Here is a 20,000-nt window from a genome sequence, read left to right as displayed (position 1 = left end):
TAGGTAGACTGTGAGGGGCACAGACACACAGATACAACACTAGATAGACTGTGAGGGGCACAGACACACAGATATGACACTAGGTAGACTGTGAGGGGCACAGACACACAGATATATGACACTAGGTAGACTGTGAGGGGCACAGACACACAGATACGACACTAGATAGACTGTGAGGGGCACAGACACACAGATATGACACTAGATAGACTGTGAGGGGCACAGACACACAGATACGACACTAGGTAGACTGTGAGGGGCACAGACACACAGATACGACACTAGATAGACTGAGGGGCACAGACACACAGATACGACACTAGATAGACTGTGAGGGGCACAGACACACAGATACGACACTAGGTAGACTGTGAGGGGCACAGACACACAGATACGACACTAGATAGACTGTGAGGGGCACAGACACACAGATACGACACTAGGTAGACTGTGAGGGGCACAGACACACAGATATATGACACTAGGTAGACTGTGAGGGGCACAGACACACAGATACGACACTAGATAGACTGTGAGGGGCACAGACACACAGATACGACACTAGATAGACTGTGAGGGGCACAGACACACAGATACGACACTAGATAGACTGTGAGGGGCACAGACACACAGATATGACACTAGATAGACTGTGAGGGGCACAGACACACAGATATGACACTAGATAGACTGTGAGGGGCACAGACACACAGATACGACACTAGATAGACTGTGAGGGGCACAGACACACAGATACGACACTAGGTAGACTGTGAGGGGCACAGACACACAGATACGACACTAGGTAGACTGTGAGGGGCACAGACACACAGATACGACACTAGATAGACTGTGAGGGGCACAGACACACAGATACGACACTAGATAGACTGTGAGGGGCACAGACACACAGATACGACACTAGATAGACTGTGAGGGGCACAGACACACAGATAGGACACTAGGTAGACTCTTGATATGGAAAAAGCAGAAACATGAGAAAGCCATTTGAGTTAGGAGTGATGTGAGGGATAGAAGGGGAATTGGGTAGGCAAGAGTCTGGAGTGGGTTTCATCCAAACACATATACATCTCTTAATATTACATATATATGCACTCACATTTTTGTGTTGTGTGTGATGCATATATATTTTTGGGAGGGTCTCACTATAGGTCTAGCTAGCCTGGAGCTCAATATGTAAACCAAGCTGGCCACGAACTCCCTGAGATCCATCTGCTTTCTCCTCTCAAGTGCTGGAATCAAAGGCCTGTACAACATATCTTTAGGATCTTGAGCTCTTGATCCTACTGGCTCTGCCTCCCAAATGCTGGGTTTGCCATACCATGCTAAATGTTCTAAGGTTTTATCACTCCACTAACTCAGCAAACTTGTTCTGCCTACATACTCAGCACCCAGAATGTGTAAGATTGATTTGAAACATTCCTGGGGTTTAAAATCAAATTAGGGAGGCAATTCTCCATTAATGTGACATAAATACAATGCATATTTCAATAATAAAATAATAATCTCTTACATTTCTGATCTTTGTATAATATCCAAGTATATTATAATTTTAATCTTTTTCCTTTCAAGATGGTAAATAATGGTATAATTTGGAATTTTTTATTTTTTTCTTCCCCCCCAAATTTTTTATTTTTTAATGTATATATGCTTTTGTATGCATGTATGTGTTTAAATGTGTGTATGTGTGTGTGTGTGTGTGTATGTAGATGCTTACACAGGTTAAAAGAGTATCAGATCTCCTGAGCTGGAGTTTTAGGTGATTGTGTGCTACCTGAAATGAATGCTAGGAACCCCTCCAATCTTCTGCAAGGGCAGCAGGTGCTCTTAACTACTGAGTGTCTCTCCAGCCCACCTTGAAATTATTAATAGGAATAGTAATGTACAACACAATATGAGAAGTGCCATCTCCCTATTATAGTCAGAAGCACATGCCTAGCTTATAATAAATAGTACATAAGCATTTGGACAGAGAAAGTGGCATGAACTTAGAACGCCGGAGGCACCACATGGTAAATGGCCACAGGCTGCTGGAGTCACTGGCGTAAAACTGGCTTGGAAACTAGAGATCTCCATACCAGCAGGCTTGGCAAGGACCTGGAGGCAGAACTATGTATGAGGCTCTGTGGACCATAGGAGTGATCTTCTCAGGTAGACACACACAGTGGAGGAAGAAAGGACAGGTGACAAACCCAACTGTCACACTCCATTTGCAGAGGCCACACTAACCTGGCACTGCGTGGTGCTCCCAGCCCATGGTCCTGTCCATGTGCCATACCAGCCACTCAGGTTTCTTGGGAGATGGGAGCAGTCAGAGATGAAGACAAGCGTCTCAAGAAACCAGCTGCCCTGTTCTTAAGAAGGCTTGATGAAAGGCTGTTCATGCAAGAAGTGGAGGGCCCTGATAAGAAGCTGATCACAGGTCTGAAGAAATGGCTCAGTAGTTAACAGCACTTACTGCCCTTCCTTCTCACCCAGGTTCAGTTCTCAGCACCCACAAAAGGTGGCTCAACTACCCATAACTACAGTTCAAGGGGATCTGTCACCCTCTTTTGACCTCCTGTATATAAGTGATGTATTTGGCCTGCTTATATATACTGTATAATGCACATAGGCACATACATACATGCATGCATACTTACATATGTACATACATACATACAAGTAAAAAGGAGAGAGAGAGAAAGCACTTTACAGGAGTAACAGAAGTGAATAAAGTAAAGATGACTTCAAGTCTGGCTCACAGACTGATGTCACTGAGGGACACACAGTTGGGAGGAAGGTACCATGGGGGAAGGCCATAAACTCCAATCTCTGACTGTGGCTTCAAGTGCTAGTGGGACAGCCAAGCTCAAAAGGAATGATGAGGTAGAGCTTCTGAGGAAACACAGTGAGCTAGGAAGCAGGGACTTGGGCCCTTCCTGAGCCTTATCAAGGTCCCACTCTCCTCTGATGTCCCAGGTTGTCTACACAGAGCGATATGAAAACAAACAGAATCAGGATTCATCCACCAACCTGATCCGCTGCTCCTACCTGGGTAGTGGGAACACCAGTCAAACCACTTCTGAAGAACAGATCCCCTACACAGTGTCTTCCACATCACAGAGAAATGTAGGGCAGAACTACGAGGACACAGAGAAAACCTGGCCACCCGCCAACCCCCTAAGAAACAATTTAATATCACCGCCCGAAAACTCAGAGAGCTTAGCACAGAGCAAGTCCAGGTCTGTCATCCTGCCTTACTCAGATATGCAGCCCAACATCCACACCATCATCCTGGACTTCTCCGTGGTGCACTATGTGGATAATCCAGCTTTGGTTGTATTACGGCAGGTAAGTACCAAGGAGGCTTGGCTCTAGGCTCTGACCCCTCCTACAACCCACACTCACACACCCCATGCCAGTGTGATTCTCTGCATCATGGGATTGCTCAGTCACTAGAGGCAGGGGCGCAGAAGGTGGTTTAAAATCAATAAAAACAATAAGAGAATAAACCAGCTCTGATTTGTTGAACTAGAGCAGTTAGTTCCCTAGTCTTGAATTATTCATCATTTCCCAAGAACTTGGGAACCGAGGAGTTGCTTCTTAAACATCACAGAGGCAGCATCTACGCCCCACCCACCGGGACGCCAAAGGATCTTTTCGGTGACCAAGCTCTACAGAAAAGGAACCGGTCACCAAGATTCTTTGTGCTGGTCAGCTGCTCGGCTGCAGGCTGTGCTCAGAGAGTTAGAAAAAAAATGACACTTCAAGTCTGGCCCTGCCTGTCAGGCACCAGCAGGGTTTTCCCTCCTACCGGTCTCTCCTTTGTTACCATGGAGGAGATTCTCTTGGAAGTCTGCTTCTGCAGCGGGACAGCTGAGCTGCATGGTTACTGAGCTGGCTTTGTGTTTAATGCCTTTTCCCCTCAGACACTCTCTGTTCCACCCTTCTTCACAATGGCCCGGTTTAAATATTCGGAACACTCCCTCCCAGTTCTCAGGGACCTGCCTTGCTCCTTTGATAGGCATGTTCTCTTCTGACTTGGGTCCTGTGTGTGAACACCTGAAGAAGTAGGCTTTTCTTAAGGGCAACTGGCTTCTCCTTTTTTCTGGTCTGGAACTTACTATGTAGACATAGCAGGCTGGCCTGGAACTCTCAGAGATCTGCTGCCTGTCTTCCAAGTGCTAGGGTTAGCTTGCTCACAGTGCACTCGCCAACAGTCAGATGCAGGGGTATTCAGTACTGTCTCCTTCTGGGAACTTTTCACCAATGGCCTGGGTTGGGTTGCCTTTTTTTTTTTTTTTTTTTTTAAACTTATTTATTTTATAAGTACACTGCAGATGTCTTCGGACACACCAGAAGAGGGCATCAGATCTCATTACAAATGGTACAGATGGCTGTGAGCCACCATGTGGTTGCTGGGGATTGAACTCAGAACCTCTGGAAGAGCAGCACAGTGCTCTTAATCACTGAGCCATCTCTCCAGCCCCCCAGTTGCTTTCTTCTAGTCTGGTACTGTAGTAACTTTAGAGTTGCTCAACCCTCATTCTCAGGCTGCATGCAGGACCAAGCTGAGGGTACACACACACACACACACACACACACACACACACACACACACACACACACACCTTACTTTTGCCTTCAGTTCTCCCAGCCTCCCCAAGAACAGCCCCTGTTTTGAAGACTTGGTGCTTCAGAACAACTGGCATCTGGCCTTTCCTGGCTCTTCCTACCTGCTCCGTAGGATGGTACCCAGCAGCCCTCCTGTCTCCCATTCTTACAGAGGCACCTTGTATTCTGGCACCCACACTTGACCCTTTGCCTTCCAGCTGTGAGACTCATGGTCTAAGTCTATATCCTACAAGTCTAGGCTTCCTTGTTCTTCTATAATGGTTCTAGATACTCCTTACTGGAGGGATTTATTATGTTCTACTTACCCTAAAATAACAAGCACAGGGCTGGAGATGTGGCCCAGTGGATTTGAGCACTGGTTGTACCTCTTCCAGAGGACCCAGGTTCAGCGCCCACATTGCAGCTCACAGCTGTGTAGCTCCATGGGATTTCATGCCCTCTCCAGCCTTCATGGGTGCCAGGCACATGTTAAAGATACATAGATTCACACACATGTACATGAGTAAAAATACAACTTTTAAAAAGGAGGATAGCTCTTTCTATCCACGCTCTAGAATGTTCCCAGGAGCATCATTGCCCATCTACTCCGAGCCTTCCTCAGGTAGACACTCTTATTGTGGGCGTCTCCCTGCTTGGAATTGTAAGCAACCTTCCCTGTCACTCGCCACAAACTGTGGAATGCCCTGCTTGGTCTCCGTGTCCTCAGTCTTAGTTCTCAGCAGCAGGAAGAGATACAAATGCCCGGACAAATGAACACCTGATGAGGAGCCAGGCCCCAGCTAGTTAGTGGCCATTTCTGGCCTGTGTGCAGCTTTCTGACTCCCCTCTCTCTCTCCCTGCAGATGTGCAATGCTTTCCACAATGCCAACATTTTGGTGCTCATTTCAGGGTGTCACAGTGAGTTGCCCTCTACCCTGTGAGTGAGTGTGTGTCTTGTATCTCAGGAGCTCTGCTTTCAGGCGCTGACACCTGTGTGTTTGGATTTGGTTTGTAGCCTCTGTGGTCAAGCTGCTTGAGAAGAATGATTTCTTTGATGAAGGCATCACGAAGGCCCAGCTCTTCCTCAGCCTCCATGACGCCGTGCTGTTTGCCTTGTCTCGGAAGTTCTCCGAGTCCTCAGACCTAAGCGTGGATGAGGCTGAGATGATAATACAGGAAACCTACTCAGAGTTAGACAAGGTTAGACGTGGACCTCCAGAGCTTGGGGAAAAGGAGGGAGAGGGAGCGTCTGATGTGCACATGAAGGATTGTCCCATCTAGAATCCATCCCCAGCCCAGCAGACGCCTCAGGCACATCGCCCTGTGGTTAGTGTCACACAAGTTGCTAGGCATGTGAAATCCTCCCGTAGGCAGGCAGATTTTAGAGCATCCCCAGTCAGCATCTAGAAGACACAGCTGCCCTCCCAGGCCTTTGGCTAGTCTTTACACTGTGCGTCAAAAAGGGTTCACTCATGATCATGCGCAAAAGGAAGACACGTACGTCAGCAGTTTGAACAACTCCTTACCCTGAGTGAAGACTAGAGTGAGCCTTAGGTTGCCCAGATGAGAGTCTGCAGGGAAGCAGACAGACAGGCATCAGTGTCATTCAGAGGTCAGAGGCTACTCTTCAGCTCTTTTGGTTCTGACCTACTGGATTTTAATACAACAAGAAAAGTGCTACCATAATCCATGGTTTTAAAAGGCTCAGAGAAGTGAACAACACAGACTTACAGAACACAGCTCTTCTCCAACTCCCCCCTCCCTCCACACCTCCCCTTCTAGCTCCTTCTCTGCCTTTGTGTTACAGGTTATGTGCCTGTCTTAGTCAGGGTTTCTATTCCTGCACAAACATCATGACCAAGAAGCAAGTTGGGGAGGAAAGGGTTTATTCAGCTTACACTTCCACATTGCTGTTCATCACCAGAGGAAGTCAGGACTGGAACTCAAGCAGGTCAGGAAGCAGGAGCTGATGCAGAGGCCATGGAGAGATGTCACTTACTGGCTTACTTCCCCTGCCTTGCTCAGTCTTCTTTCTTATAGAACCCAGGTCTACCAGCCCAGGGATGGCACCACCCACAATGGGCCCTTCCCCTTGATCACTAGTGGATCTCATGGAGGCATTTCCTCAGCTGAGGCTCCTGTGATATCTCCAGCTTGTGTCAAGTTGACACAAAACCAGCCAGTTTTCCTCCCTTTCAACAAGACCTGAATATAGTGCTTCTGGTCTGCTCTATAATCTACTCTTGTTTATAAACCTCAGGCCTGGTCAGGTTCACCCCCACCTGAAGCCTGGCAATATGCCTCAGTGGGTAAAAGCATTTGTTGTGGTGCTTGACTCCCCCGGGAAAGACTGAGACTCCGTTCAAATTGAGGTGAAGTGAATTAATGCCTACCACTAGCATGAGGGCAGCCTGAGAACCCAGCAGCACAGCATGCCAAAGGGCATGCTGACAGGAAGGGCTTACAAAGGTGGGTGTCACCTTTACACCTGGGATCCACAGCTGGGCAAGAACATTGTCTTACTCTCAACACTTCATCCCAGTTCCACATCTGTAAGTGAACGTGCAAAAGCAAGTTGTTAAATGCCTTACAGCAGGAACACCATCTTTATTGCCACCCCCCCCCACACACACCTGCCTCTGTCCCCAGAGTGCTGGGATTAAAAGCTGTGTTGCTGACACCGCCCAACTCCACCAACCAATAACACACACACACACACATAAATGGAAAAAATACATTTAAGAATTCTCTTTACAGTGTTTCTGACCTAAGGTGACCTTCTATATATATGTATGTACTTGTTTTGTTTTTTTAAAGATTTATTATACACAAGTACACTGTAGCTGCCTGCCTTCTTAAAGATTTATTTATTTATTATATGTAAGTACACTGTAGCTGTCTTCAGACACACCAGAAGAGGGCATCAGATCCCATTACAGATGGTTGTAAGCCATCATGTGGTTGCTGGGATTTGAACTCAGGACCTCTGGAAGAACAGCGAGTGCTCCTAACCGCTGAGCCATCTCTCTAGCCCTGTAGCTGCCTTCACACACCAGGAGAGGGCATCAGATCCCACTACAGATTGTTGTGAGCCACCATGTGGTTGCTGGGATTTGAATGCAGGAGCTCTGGAAGAGCAGTCAATGCTCTTAACCACTGAGCCTTCTCTCCAGCCCCGAAAGGTGACCTTCTTATGCTCAAAGACTTCTGTTGGCTCTCAAATACCAGTGTCCATTCAAAGAAAGATAGCTGTCCCAGCCCCCTGAGGTTTGGCTCAGTGGGTCTGTTGTGGGTCTCAGGCTGGAAAGATGGCTTAGCTGTTAAAGGCTAGGCTCACAACCAAAACTATGAGAGAGCATCTGTCTCTTCCAAATTACCATGTAAATCCTCTGCTCCTGGGACTAGTCCCACATGCCAGCATCACCACCTTAGAGACTTCATGCTAGGCCTTGTCTATCAAAGCCTAAGTTTCCCAGTGATCTTTGGATGTGTATCAGAAGCTGTTTCTAGAAATTACTTGTAACCAGGGCTGTTTTTCTTGCTGGATATCTGGAAGTGTTAGCGACCCAGGGTGGCTCTGACCTGAATTCAAGGCTTGAGGTTTTCTGGCTCATCCAGTGACTTGCAGTTTCCCCATCGCTCCACCCTCAACACACCCAGGAGCCCTGAAACCACTTAGCAGCTGGGTGGCTCTATCCAAACTGTCAAACAGTTATAGAACAAAAGTGGCCCTAATTCCCCAGTTCACGCTTTGATTTTCTTTTTCTTTCTTTTTTTTTTAAAGATTAATTTATTATATATACATATATATTATGTATGTCTGCACACCAGAAGAGGGCATCAGATCCCATTACAGATGGTTGTGAGCCACCATGTGGTTGCTGGGAATTGAACTCAGGACCTTCCAAAAAACAGTCAGGACTCAGCCGCTGAGCCATCTCCCCAGCCCCTATTTACAGTTCTTACTCTCATATTATTTCTTATTGTGTAAGTCAGAGTCCCCAGGACCAGGTGAGCTGAGTGACGGGAGAAGCTTCTGTTGTGTTGGCACTAAGGACAGGCATGACTGTGGCTTCCAGTGGACATGTGGGCAGGAATCTCTAACAGGCACCCTTCTGCTCCCTGACAGTCCTTTCAGGACTTACACTGGCATTGAAAGCGCCCTCCTCCAGCGACATTTGCGGAGGAGACTAGTGGAAGGGTGAGGTTTATTTTGTATTAAGCTCAAGTTACCCACAAGCACCCAGATGGACTTGAGACAGTGGAAGGACAGATGGACTACACATCCAGGAAGCTTTAGAGCCTGAGATTCGTTGCCAGACAGATGGCAACAAAATCAGGGACCTACACAGAATGACCTAGGGAAAGTACAGGTAGAAAGGAAAAGAGCCCAAGATCAAAGCCAGCAGAGGAGGCAGCAAAAGACACCACAAAGTAACAGGAAGGAAGGGAGAAGGACGGGTATTTCAGAGGGGGATGGAGCACTGCAGACTGTTCCTGCAATATGAGTCCATGTCCTGGGGGCACCTAGATCCAGGCCCTGTTCTTCATCAAATCAAATAAGCTGGGACCCTGGCTGGCCATCTTTGATCTGCATCCAGAATGAGGGACACACGTATATGGACAGGATGAAGATGAACGCAGAGGCAAAAGGAACAGCTCAAGAGAGAGGTCACTGTAGTCAGGCAGTCCCTGGGCCCAGAGAGGCCAGAATCAAGAGAGGGCAGCACAGCTGGAGAGATGCTAATGGAGGCAGAGAGGCCAGGCTACACTCACAGCCTAGATGTCAGAATGGTGTTGGGGTGTTGGGGGTTGGCAACTGAGATAAAAAGACAAGATGTCTTGTAAAACCCAGTCTAGCTAGAAAGACCAGAGAGAACAGATGTTACAATTTGAGCGAACCCAAAGAAGAGCAAATGACTAAAGCCGGAGCACATCTGCAGCAGACAGACTAGTCAGTGATAACTCAGGGTTGCTGGGCCTTAAACCCTTACATTCCTTGACTGCGTGGAAGTGAGTTTCTTGGGTAGGTTTTAACCCTTCCAAATGTGTGTGTTACAGAATGACCAGCTGAGCAGTCTGAGACTTAAAATGGATAGTGCCTTCATAGAAAGTTCCCAACATGCAAGTCCGAGCTACAGCAAGACCCATAAGCCAAATGATGACTTGGAGTTTGAGCTGGACCTGGACCCCATGCTAGGTTCTGAACACAGTGGGATGGATCTCAACCTGGACCTAGACTCGGTCTTGGACCGTGAGTCAGAGCTGAACCCTGGATCTGAGCTGGATTCTGAGATCCAAGCCAAGCCTGAGCTGGAGCTAGAGTCAGAGTTTGAGACAGATGTCCAGACAGAGCCTGAGACAGAGGAAGACCCAGAGGCAGAGCTGGAGCCCGAGCCAGAAAGAGAGAGAGAGAGGAGCAGGTCTCAGAGCCCCTGGCAGAACCACTTCCCTGCTTATCACTTTGGGTCTTCAAGCTCCCAGTCTGGAGCTCCACCTCAGACACGACTGGCAGAAAACAGACAGTCACACACTTAGTCGAACTCTTCCCAAAACAATCAGGATGCTTGGTAGGTGACTCCAGAGAGCAGGCAGAGTATCTTGGCAAGTCCGTCCTGCCCAGCTCGGCAGATCTAGACTGGGTACAGGCCACCAGTCCCAGCTCTGTGACCTCCACCTGCTGACTTTCTTCTCACTGGATTCTGGGATCACATGCCATCATACTCCCAGGCTGTGACTCAAGGTCAACAGTTGTCTCTGGGCTCTGTCTCCAGGCTTTGCAGATCGCATCTTCAACAGATTTGCAGTGAAGGCCTCGTGGCACGTACTCTCTGGGAACTGCGCCAGGTTGTCTCCAAGTTCCTCCTCTCATCTCCGTTTCCCTTTCTCCAAAGAAATGAGGCTTGAATAAAATATGGGACTCTACTTAACACTGAGCTCTCACCTGCTTTTCTCTGTATCCCAAAACCAACCCTGTGGAAATGTCAGTTGGGAGGGACCTCGGCAGGGAGCCAGCAAAAGGAAACCTAGGTGGGCTGGAGCTGACATGGAAGAGTGCATCTAGATACAGCCAGGCAGGGAGGCTGAGCAGAGAGCGTTAGCTGTCACTCTTCCCTCCCGTCGGTTGTCATAGTTATTCGGTGGCACCAACAGGAAGAAACGGTGACATTGCTGGACTCTCTCTAGTCTGTCTATAGCTGCTCTTTCTTACAGGTGTTCCAAACCAACCTGAAGCCAGGATTTCTGGTGGGCCAGACTTAAAGTGTCTGATGGGTGGGAGAGTTGGCCCAGCAGTTTAGAGTCCTGACTGCACTTGCGGAGGACCTGGATTTGGTTCCCAGCACACACATTGGGTGGTTCACGTAACTTCAGTCCCAGAGAATCTGATGCCCTCTCCAACGGCACTCCTACAACTGCTATGCATTCAGACAAGCAGTCATACAAACACATAGAGAAGAAATAGATAAAAGTTCTAAACTGATACATATAAACCTCCCTAAGGACCAGGAATCATCATTCGAGTTTTATTTAATCCACCTAAAGTTTTCTTGTTTGTCTGTTAAAAATGTAGTAAGTTAAGCCAAGATCTGGAGAGGTGGCTCAGCGGTTAGAGCACTGTCCGCTCTTCCAGAGGTCCTGAGTTCAATTCCCAGCAACCACATGGTGGCTCACAACCATCTGTAATAAGATCTGATGCCCTCTTCTGGTGTCTGAAGACAGCTACAGTGCACTTATGATTAAGTTAAGTCGAGAAGAGAATCACAGACCCATGAGCACAGATATACCAAACCTTATTTTTTTACTTCCAGTCAACAAACATGACTCCTCATGCTTAGGTTTTCAGTTCCTCTTGTCAGATGAAAGACACCTTGGGCTATAGAGGTGGTTTAGAGAAGAGAGCTGATGCTAAACACAAAGGCCTGAGTTCGGGTCCCCAGCACCCATGAAAAAGGCTGGGCATGCCATCTCATATGTGTAACCCCAGTCCTGGAGGTTAGAGATGACAGAGACATGAATATTGGTGGCACTTCTTTGACTGGCCACCAGCCTAACCAAAACATGTCAAGTTCCAGATTGAGGGAGACGAGACACCCAGGGCCTTCCTCCAACCTCCATGTGTATCCTCACATGCACCTGTATACTCATAGTCACACACACACACACACCCCTGATGACAGACACAGCATATGTGTGCTCTGGTTATACAAGTACTCAGTGGGTATCTGTTCCATGCACTGCACCTCCAGCTGTGGAGACCCAGAAGGCCATCCTGTGACTGGAAGGTCATATCCAACGTGACTCTGAACATAAAACAAGAGGCACACACTGGTGATACTAATTCTTGGGAGGTGAAGCAGGAAAACAGCCTAGACACCACTTGGCTGGTTGTAGACTATCCTGGTGAGACAATGTTGATTGTCAACTTGAGAGACTCCAGGAAATGTGTGCCTCTGGGGCCTTTCTAGAGAGAACTGAGGGGGAGACCTGCCCCCAGAGTGCATAGAAGCTTCCAACAGACAGCCCAGATGCCAAGACCCGTTGCTGTCTGTTTTGCACCTCCCGAGTGAGGCTGTGTGCTATGCTACCAGCCTCTGCCATCTCCAGACTCCAGCTTCCTTGGCTTCCAGCACAGACAGACTCTAGGAATTCTGCAGGCCTTCAGCCCCAGATACGGACCAATGAAAGGCATCGATCCTCATGGACTAAACAGTACCAGCAGATACACAGATGTACAACCACTGTCTGCCCATCCTGCCCTGCCACGTAAGCCAATCTAATAAATCCTGTATGTGTGTGTTTCTGTGTGTGTGTTCGCGCATGCCTGTATGTGTATCCGTGTCTGTGTGTGCGTGTGTGTGCATTCATGTGCTCTGTCGGTTCTGTTCTAGAGAACCCTACCTAATAGAGCCTGTCTAAAAACAATCATGGTGAGGAGGTGGGATTATATATTGGTTTCACGTTGCGGTAATGAAATATCCAAAGCAGGTTTTCTGAGACATTTTCTTAGCTAGTGATTCTGGAGGTCAGAGTCCTAAGATTGGGTAGCTTCACTCCCCTGCTGTCTGAGGAGGGACTATCCATATGCAGTGCCTCGTTAGAGGGATCGTGTGTGCAAGAAAGAAGCCAGAGGACAGTGGTGGGAGAATTGGCTCACACAACAACTCACTCTCGAGGAAGTTCAGGTCCCTCGAGAACCATCCCAGTTCCTAAAGTAAAGGTTATCAACCTGTGGGTTGCAACCCCTTTGAGGAGGGTTCAAAGATCCTTTTACAGGGTCACATGTTAGATATCCTTCATATTGGATGTTTACTCTAGGATTCATAACAGTAGCAAAATGATAGTTAAGATATGAAGCAACAAAGTAATTTTATGGTTGAGGTCACCACATCATGAGAGTTTATACATCATCACTGTATTAAAGGGTTGAGGGTTAAGAAGGTTGAGAACCACTGTTTTGTTTTGGCTTTGTTGTTTTAAAGATTTGTTTGTTTGTTTGTTTGTTTGTTTATTATATATGCTGTTGCTGTCTTCAGACACACCAGAAGAGGGCATCAGATCCCATTACAGATGGTTGTAAGCCACCATGTGGTTGCTGGGATTCAAACTCAGGACCTCTTAACCACCGAGCCATCTCTTCAGCTTCAACCCAGAATGGATCTTTTAAAACAGTGGTTCTTGGGCTGTAGAGAGGGCTCGGGAAAATATATATTATATAATAATTTTTTTAAAAAAGAGGTCCATTCTATCTTTACCTTGGGGACTGTCTTTGTTTGGGATTTGTTGCCATGAACAGATATAATGACCAAGGGAAATCTTATACAGGAGAACATTTCATTGAGGCTGGCCTACAGATTGAGAGATTCAGTCCATTATCATAAGGTGGGAAGCATGGCAGCATCCAGGCAGGCATGGTACTCAAAGAGCCAGAATTTCTACATCTTGATCCGAAGGCAGCCAGGAGAAGACTCTGTCTCCACACTGGGCAGAGCTTGAGCACGGGGCCCCTCAGCCCACCCCAACAGTGATGCACTTCCTAATCGTACCCCTTCCCACGGGCCAAGCATATTCACATCATCACATGGAAGAAGCTTCCAACACACGAACCCATGTTTTCCTCTCCCTCAAAGAACACCCAAACCAAGCATCCAGAACCCAAGTCACCAGATTTGTTCTTTAGTCATGTTCTCTAAACCTCCTACTGTGTGCTAGGTACTATCCCAGATAAAGGATAGAACAGGCAACAGTTACAAATGGCGGGTGAAGGAACCGGGGAGATAGCTCAGGCAGTGAAGTGCTTCCTGGGAGTGGTGGGACAGTGTCATCCCAGCCCCAAGGAAGAATAGTAGGGGCGTTTCTGGGGCTTCCTGGCTGGCCAGCTTAGTCCACTCAGTGAGTTCCAGGCGGTGAGAGGGAAGGTACGTGGTACTTGCAGGATGACAGCCAGAGTTGCCTCCACACACCTGCAGTACAAATGCACACACGCACACATGCATACAGAGACGACACACACAGTTATCCTTAGGCATTGTAACAAAGGAGCTAAGGAAATGTCTCTGCCACAAGTACAAGGACCCGAGTTTGATTCCCAGAACTCATGTTGGAAGAAAAAAAAAAAAATAGTGGCTCACATGTGATCCCAGTGCTGGAAAGAGGTGATGGGAGGACTCCTGGTCTAACTAGCCAGTCTAGCCTGCCTGAGATTTTTAGGCTAATGAGAGACCCTGTCTCAAAAAAGCAAAGAAGGGTGGATAGAACAAGACACACACACATGCACAACTGAAAATTAGTACCCACCGTATATACATTTCTCTCGTGGAGGGTAAGAAATGCCACCCTCTGGCCCTGCTATACCTGTCCTCTGCAGTTCTCAGTCTGTAGGTTTTTCCCACAATCCTTTCCTCCCTTAGTGAACTTAGGATGCCAGGGAGCCAGCGGAAACTGTGCCATCCTCTGAACTCTCTCCAGCTTCTTAGGACTCCCCAGTCCGCGTACCCCGTCCTGAGCCAGCTGTGACGTCAGATGTCTTCACCCAAGGTACGCGTTGGCTTGGGGCATGTGCTGAGCGCTGCACTGGCGTTTCCCAGAGTGAATCTTTTCTCTGGAGGACATCATGATCTGGGGGAGGGACAGCATGGGACAGCATGGCACACAGGGACCAGGCTGCTGGATACCCTGACAAGTGTCAAAGAGAAGGGGAGTGAGGACCAGGGAGGTAGGACGGGACTCTGGGGGCCCCTGATGGAGAAGCTTCCTTGATAAAGGACTTACTAGAAATGTGGTTTGGGGGCCACAGACACCACTGAGGTTCCTCACAGGCCACACACACACTGAGGTGTATCCACTGGTTTCCACTCTGTCTTAGAAGCTGGGTGTCTGTGACGGCCTTGCACAGGTTATTAAGGCTGCACTCGAGACAGTGTTGGAAAAGACGCCCCACCCCCACCCTCCTGGTCTATCCGCTTCCCCCACAGCCCTCTCCTAAGGCTTACCTGCCAGCAGGCCAAAGCAATGGCCCTGTAGCACGGGCCGGGCTCTGGAGTGCAGGCCTTTCTAAAACTGCGCACAGGGTGTTCAAAAGGAGCAAACAGGCCCAAGTTCTTCCCTGGCCTCCTAAGTCTCCCATCGCATCCACTGGTTACTGTCTGCCGCAGCAGGGGTTCAAGGTGAGCCCGGATTTCTGGGCAGGTGAGGGAAGGGTTGGGACTAAAGACACCTCCTGTTTGCGTAGGATGGCATGGGCTCTGTAGAGATAAGTGTGTGCTCATTGCCTGTCGGTGAGACGAGGGCGACTGTCCCTTTATCCAGAAGAGTCTCAGACAGGACTGTGCCCAATGTCACCATGAGAACTCCTACCTAGTTTGTACTCGGACTATTAGAGCCTCACTCTGTGAGACTTCTCCCTTTGGGAAAAGATGCCTTTGATACTTCTAGCCACAGGTGCCTTCCATCCCTGTTTGCTTGAGACAGACACTTTCACTGGCCTGGAACTCATTAAGCAGGTGAGGCTGGCTGGTCTGTGGGCCCCAGGAGTCCGCCTGTCTCTTCCTCCCCAGAGCTGGATCACACGTGTGTCTCACTTCCAGCTTTCTTTTTCTCCTCCTCCTCCTCCTTCCCCACTTTCTCTTCCTCCTCCCTCCCTCTTTCTTATCTTATGTGTATGGTCTTATGTATGTATGTATGTACCACATGCATGACTGAAACCCATGGAGGTCAGGAGAGGGTATTGGGTTCCCTGAAACCAGAGCCATAGTCAGTTGTGAGCAGAGGTGTGGGGCCAGAAGTAAAGCCCAGGTCTCCTGGAAGAGCAGCCACACTCTTATGGACTGAGTATTTCTTCAGCCTTCAAACAGACAAACAAAACATGGTTTCTGGGGATTGGATTGAACATGTTACTGACAAAACCATACCCCAATCCTAAATCAGTGTGGCCCCAGTGCACACGGGAAGCTACTACAGCACCCACACCCGTGCCTTCTGTCTCCTCAGTGCTTACTAAGGGCTTCCTAAGATGGTGGAAAAGACAAGACAGCCGGTGCAGGAACACAGGACTGGTAACTGGGTAAACAAGTTTGTAAGTCTAGGGCTGCCAATCATGGATTTGCAAAACAGTTCAATGAGGGTCTCTTGGAGTTGTCAGAAGGTCATTAAAACGGGTTTTAAAAGATTGTGACCTGGGACTCATTACCTGGATAGTCCTAAAAGAACTGGGATAGGGGCTGACAACACGGCTTAGAGGGTAAAGAAGTTTGCTGCCAAGCCTGAAGGTCTAAGTCCAACTCACAAGACCCGCATGGTAGAAGAAGACAACTGACTCCCACAAGCTGCCCTCTGAACACACACACACACACTAAAAATAAGATTATTGTTCCCAAAGACCAACTATCCAGATTCAAGCCCTGTCTTGTTGAGCTCCTGTGACCTTCACCGACCTTCACGATTTTTCCTCTCTCAACACAGATGACAGTGCCAGTATCTGTGTCAAATGACTGAACACTGAGCCACACTGTTTAGAAAAGGTATTATAGAGGATGTTGAGGAGCACAGAGATAAGCTACCATGTTTTTCTTTTTTTTCTCGTTTTGGTTTTTCCAGATAGGGTGTCTCTGTGTAGCCCTAGCTGTCCTGGAACTCACTTTGTAGATCAGGCTGACCTCAAACTCAAGAGATTCCCCCAGCCTCTGCCTCCCAAGCGCTGGAATTGAGGGTGTGTGCCACTGCTGCCCAGCCTGCTATAGTGTTTCTTCTCAGCTGCTCACAGCCCTTAGTTCAATGTGTGGAGTCTAAATGTTTGACACATGGCAGAAATGATTTGAAAATTAGAAAGAAAAATAAATCTAACATTGTATAGCAGGTAGAAATCAGAGCCCAAATATGCAAGCCACATGGGACATCTCTGTGAATGTCCTAAGCTGATTTGACCATGACCCTGCGACTACTGAAGGGATTGAATTCCAACAGGGGCCATCTCCAGCGCAGAGGGATAGTCTGGGTACTCCACATGCTTCTCAGAAAACAGAAGAGACCAGCGCCTCAGCTTCATTGTTCAAGTCAACATGGCCTCTTCAACACACTTAGCACTAACGCAGACCTGTGTCTGCCAGTCTCATTTCTTGATTATGATTTATCTAAAAGTGTTCATTCATTCTTGGAATTGAGGCGAGAAAGACATGTATTTTAATATATTATTTGTCCTTTTTTTTTTTTAACTTAAAAAGGGGGGAGTGTGTCTCACTGTAGCCCTGGCTGACTGGCTGACCTGGACGTCACGAAGATGACCCACTGACTGATTGCCTCAGCAGTGTTGAGTCTAAAGGTGTGCACCTGGGGGAAATCCTGTATTTAATAAATTAATTCTTTATGGTGTTTTGACTGCATTCATGCCTTTGTGAGGGCATTGGGTCTATTGGAACTAGAGTTACAGACAGCTGTGAGCTGCCCGTGTGGTTGCTTGGAATTGAACCTGGGTCCTTTAGAAGAACAGGCAGTGCTTTTAACCACTGAGCCATCTCTCCAACCCCTTCCTCCAAAACCCTGTATTTTAGGTAAGGATGTACAATGTAGATGCTTCAGTATTTGCAGACTTAAGCAAGGATCCAATGTGTCCCTTCTATGCCACAGAAGGAATGTGCCACAAACATTTTCACTCCCTAGATTCTCTTCCCCCTCCTCTGTCTTCTCTTGAAATGGCATTTTAAATTTAAAAGATGTATTCATCTGAGAGCACTCTATTTGCATGTATTACAGAAGACAGCATTACAAGATCCCATTACAGATGGTTGTGAGCCACCATGTGGTTGCTGGAAATTGAACTCAGGACCTCTGGAAGGGTAGCCAGTGTTCTTAACTGCTGAGCCACCTCCCCAGCCCCCTTAAGTTGGCGTTTTCAAGACTGGTAAGATGACCAGGCAGTGCACATCTTTAATCTCAGTACTTGGGAGGCAGAGGCAAGCAGGTTTCTGTGAGTTTGGGTCTAGCCTGGTCTATAGACAGGACAGCCAGGGCTACACAGAGAAGCACTGTCTTGAAGAACAACTGCAACAGTGAAATGCTTGGAATGTGGGTGTGGTTCTCATTGGTGTAGAGGGTGTAAAGATCTTGATTGACCGTCAGCACTGAACACAAACTCAGGACCATCAGCAGCATAGTCAAACAAAGGGGTCTTCACCACTGGAAGATAACCAGGTTCAGCCCGCCTTCTGCTCAGTTATTCCCAAGCCAAGAGTAGTGAGCAAAGTTACTGATCAAAAAACGTTGACAGCAAAGTGCTTGTTAGTCAGTCCTGCAGAGTTCACTGGCGGCCCTTTTAATTAAAAAAAAAAAGTGTGAGGCTCAGAGCTTGTGGAAGACGGTTCTCTCTTTCCACCATATGGGTTCCTGGGTCATCAGGCTTGGCAGCAAGCACCTTTTACCCACTGAGCCATCTTGTTACCCAATGATAGCCCTTTCAAACACCCACCATATAGATTACTGAGCAACCCCTCCCACTGGGTAAGCCCCATTTCTCCTGTAATTGGAGATGGAACTTTGGACCCCACATGCCAGGCCAGAAGCTGCCTTAGCTTTTTTCACCCCCCCTTTTTTTTTTATTTTGAAAAAGAGTCTCTCAGAGCTTCCCCGGCTGGCAGCGCTCCTATCTCTCAGTTAGCTGGAATTACAAGCCCGAAACACGTGCCTAGCTGAGACTCTGTTCAAGCCAGGTGAACGTGGCTCGACTAACCAAGTACAGGGCGGAGTCCACCTCCTGTTATCTGCAGCCCACTTTGATGGTGACACAGCTGTGACTCTGGGGCTCGAGTCAACCCACTGTTGGCACCCAAAAAGACAACAGTCTAGGATCTCCAAGAACTGAGAAAACAGGTTCTCAGAGCTGTATTCTGTCTGCCTCCTAGTGACTCTTTGGCAAATGTGTGTGTGGTTGCCCTCCACCTGCCCCATGGCGCAGGAGCGAGGTTGTTGCAGAAGCAAACCCTTCTGTTGGCCTTTCCCTAGCTGGTATCATTCTCAACCAAAACAAACCAGAAAACCCTAAGAGTGGGGTGTGGTCGGCTCTGCTGCCTCCTTGAGGTGCTGCGGGGCACCACAGTCTGCAGCCTCCCCGCCTCTTTCTACTGTTTTTCCCTGTTCCCCCACTCCTACCCCTCACCCCCACCCCAAGGTCTTTATTCCTCCACCTTCCCCTGTTCCATGCCTCCGACCCTTCACCAAAGCTCATTCTCCACATTTGCCTTGGGTGTAGCCACCCCCAGGACAGGCTTGACTGGCTAGTCTCCACTTGCTCACTCAGTTCTCCGCCCTGGGAATAGGGTGCACCCCCTTCTAACTTTAGATGGGTTTCAGCAGTGGGAGCCACTACCAGAGAGCAAGAGAGGAGAAAGACACTGGGCGTTCCTTCCCCCGATGTGCTTATCAAAGGGCACAGCCATTATCTTTCCTTGAGTTGTCAGGGCAGAGCCTGGGCCCTGGCAGCCCCAACAAGCCGGTCTCAGTCCCCCACCATCAACAGCCAATCAGAGAGATAAGTCAAGCGGAAAAACAGAAAAGGGATGCTCACTCAGTGTGGCCACACTGAAATGAGAAACAAAGAGGCCCAGTGACCCTCTCAAGTCCATGTTTGGGGCTCTGATGTGAGGTTTAGGTTTAATGGAGGTCACGAGGTACGAATAGCCGCATAGCTAAACAGTCCAGGTCAGAGTGTGGCCACGCCCATCACTGACCTGGTGCTGTCTGGACTCCAGTCTCTCCTGCAAGGCGGTCTGGCTGTCATCAGGACCCTATGGAAATGTTTTCCTGGGGGATAAATCCCCCTCTAGCTGGTACACAGGCTTCAGGAGGTTCCTTCTCCCAGCATAAATTCCAACTGGGGAAATTCCAACTCTTTGGGG

General features: G+C 48.2%; 1 protein-coding gene across 1 annotated transcript in view; it reads left to right on the top strand.

Moving 5' to 3' along the window:
• Nucleotides 1-10,155, top strand: part of SLC26A8 (solute carrier family 26 member 8) — a gene marked incomplete at both ends in the record, with an annotated part of 45,348 nt that extends 35,193 nt beyond the window's left edge. The window contains 4 exons of the mRNA XM_080937735.1: nucleotides 2,983-3,354; nucleotides 5,481-5,535; nucleotides 5,633-5,817; nucleotides 9,679-10,155. Coding sequence (XP_080793861.1) covers nucleotides 2,983-3,354; nucleotides 5,481-5,535; nucleotides 5,633-5,817; nucleotides 9,679-10,155 — 1,089 coding nt within the window. The remainder of the gene's footprint in view (nucleotides 1-2,982; nucleotides 3,355-5,480; nucleotides 5,536-5,632; nucleotides 5,818-9,678) is intronic.
• Between the last annotated feature and the right edge of the window lie 9,845 nt (nucleotides 10,156-20,000).

This window comes from Micromys minutus, assembly GCF_963924665.1.
Source record: "Micromys minutus genome assembly, chromosome: 25".
NCBI classification, from domain to species: Eukaryota; Metazoa; Chordata; class Mammalia; order Rodentia; family Muridae; genus Micromys; species Micromys minutus.
The sequence above is the reverse complement of the archived record's forward strand: the minus strand, read 5'-3'. Positions and strand labels throughout refer to the sequence as shown.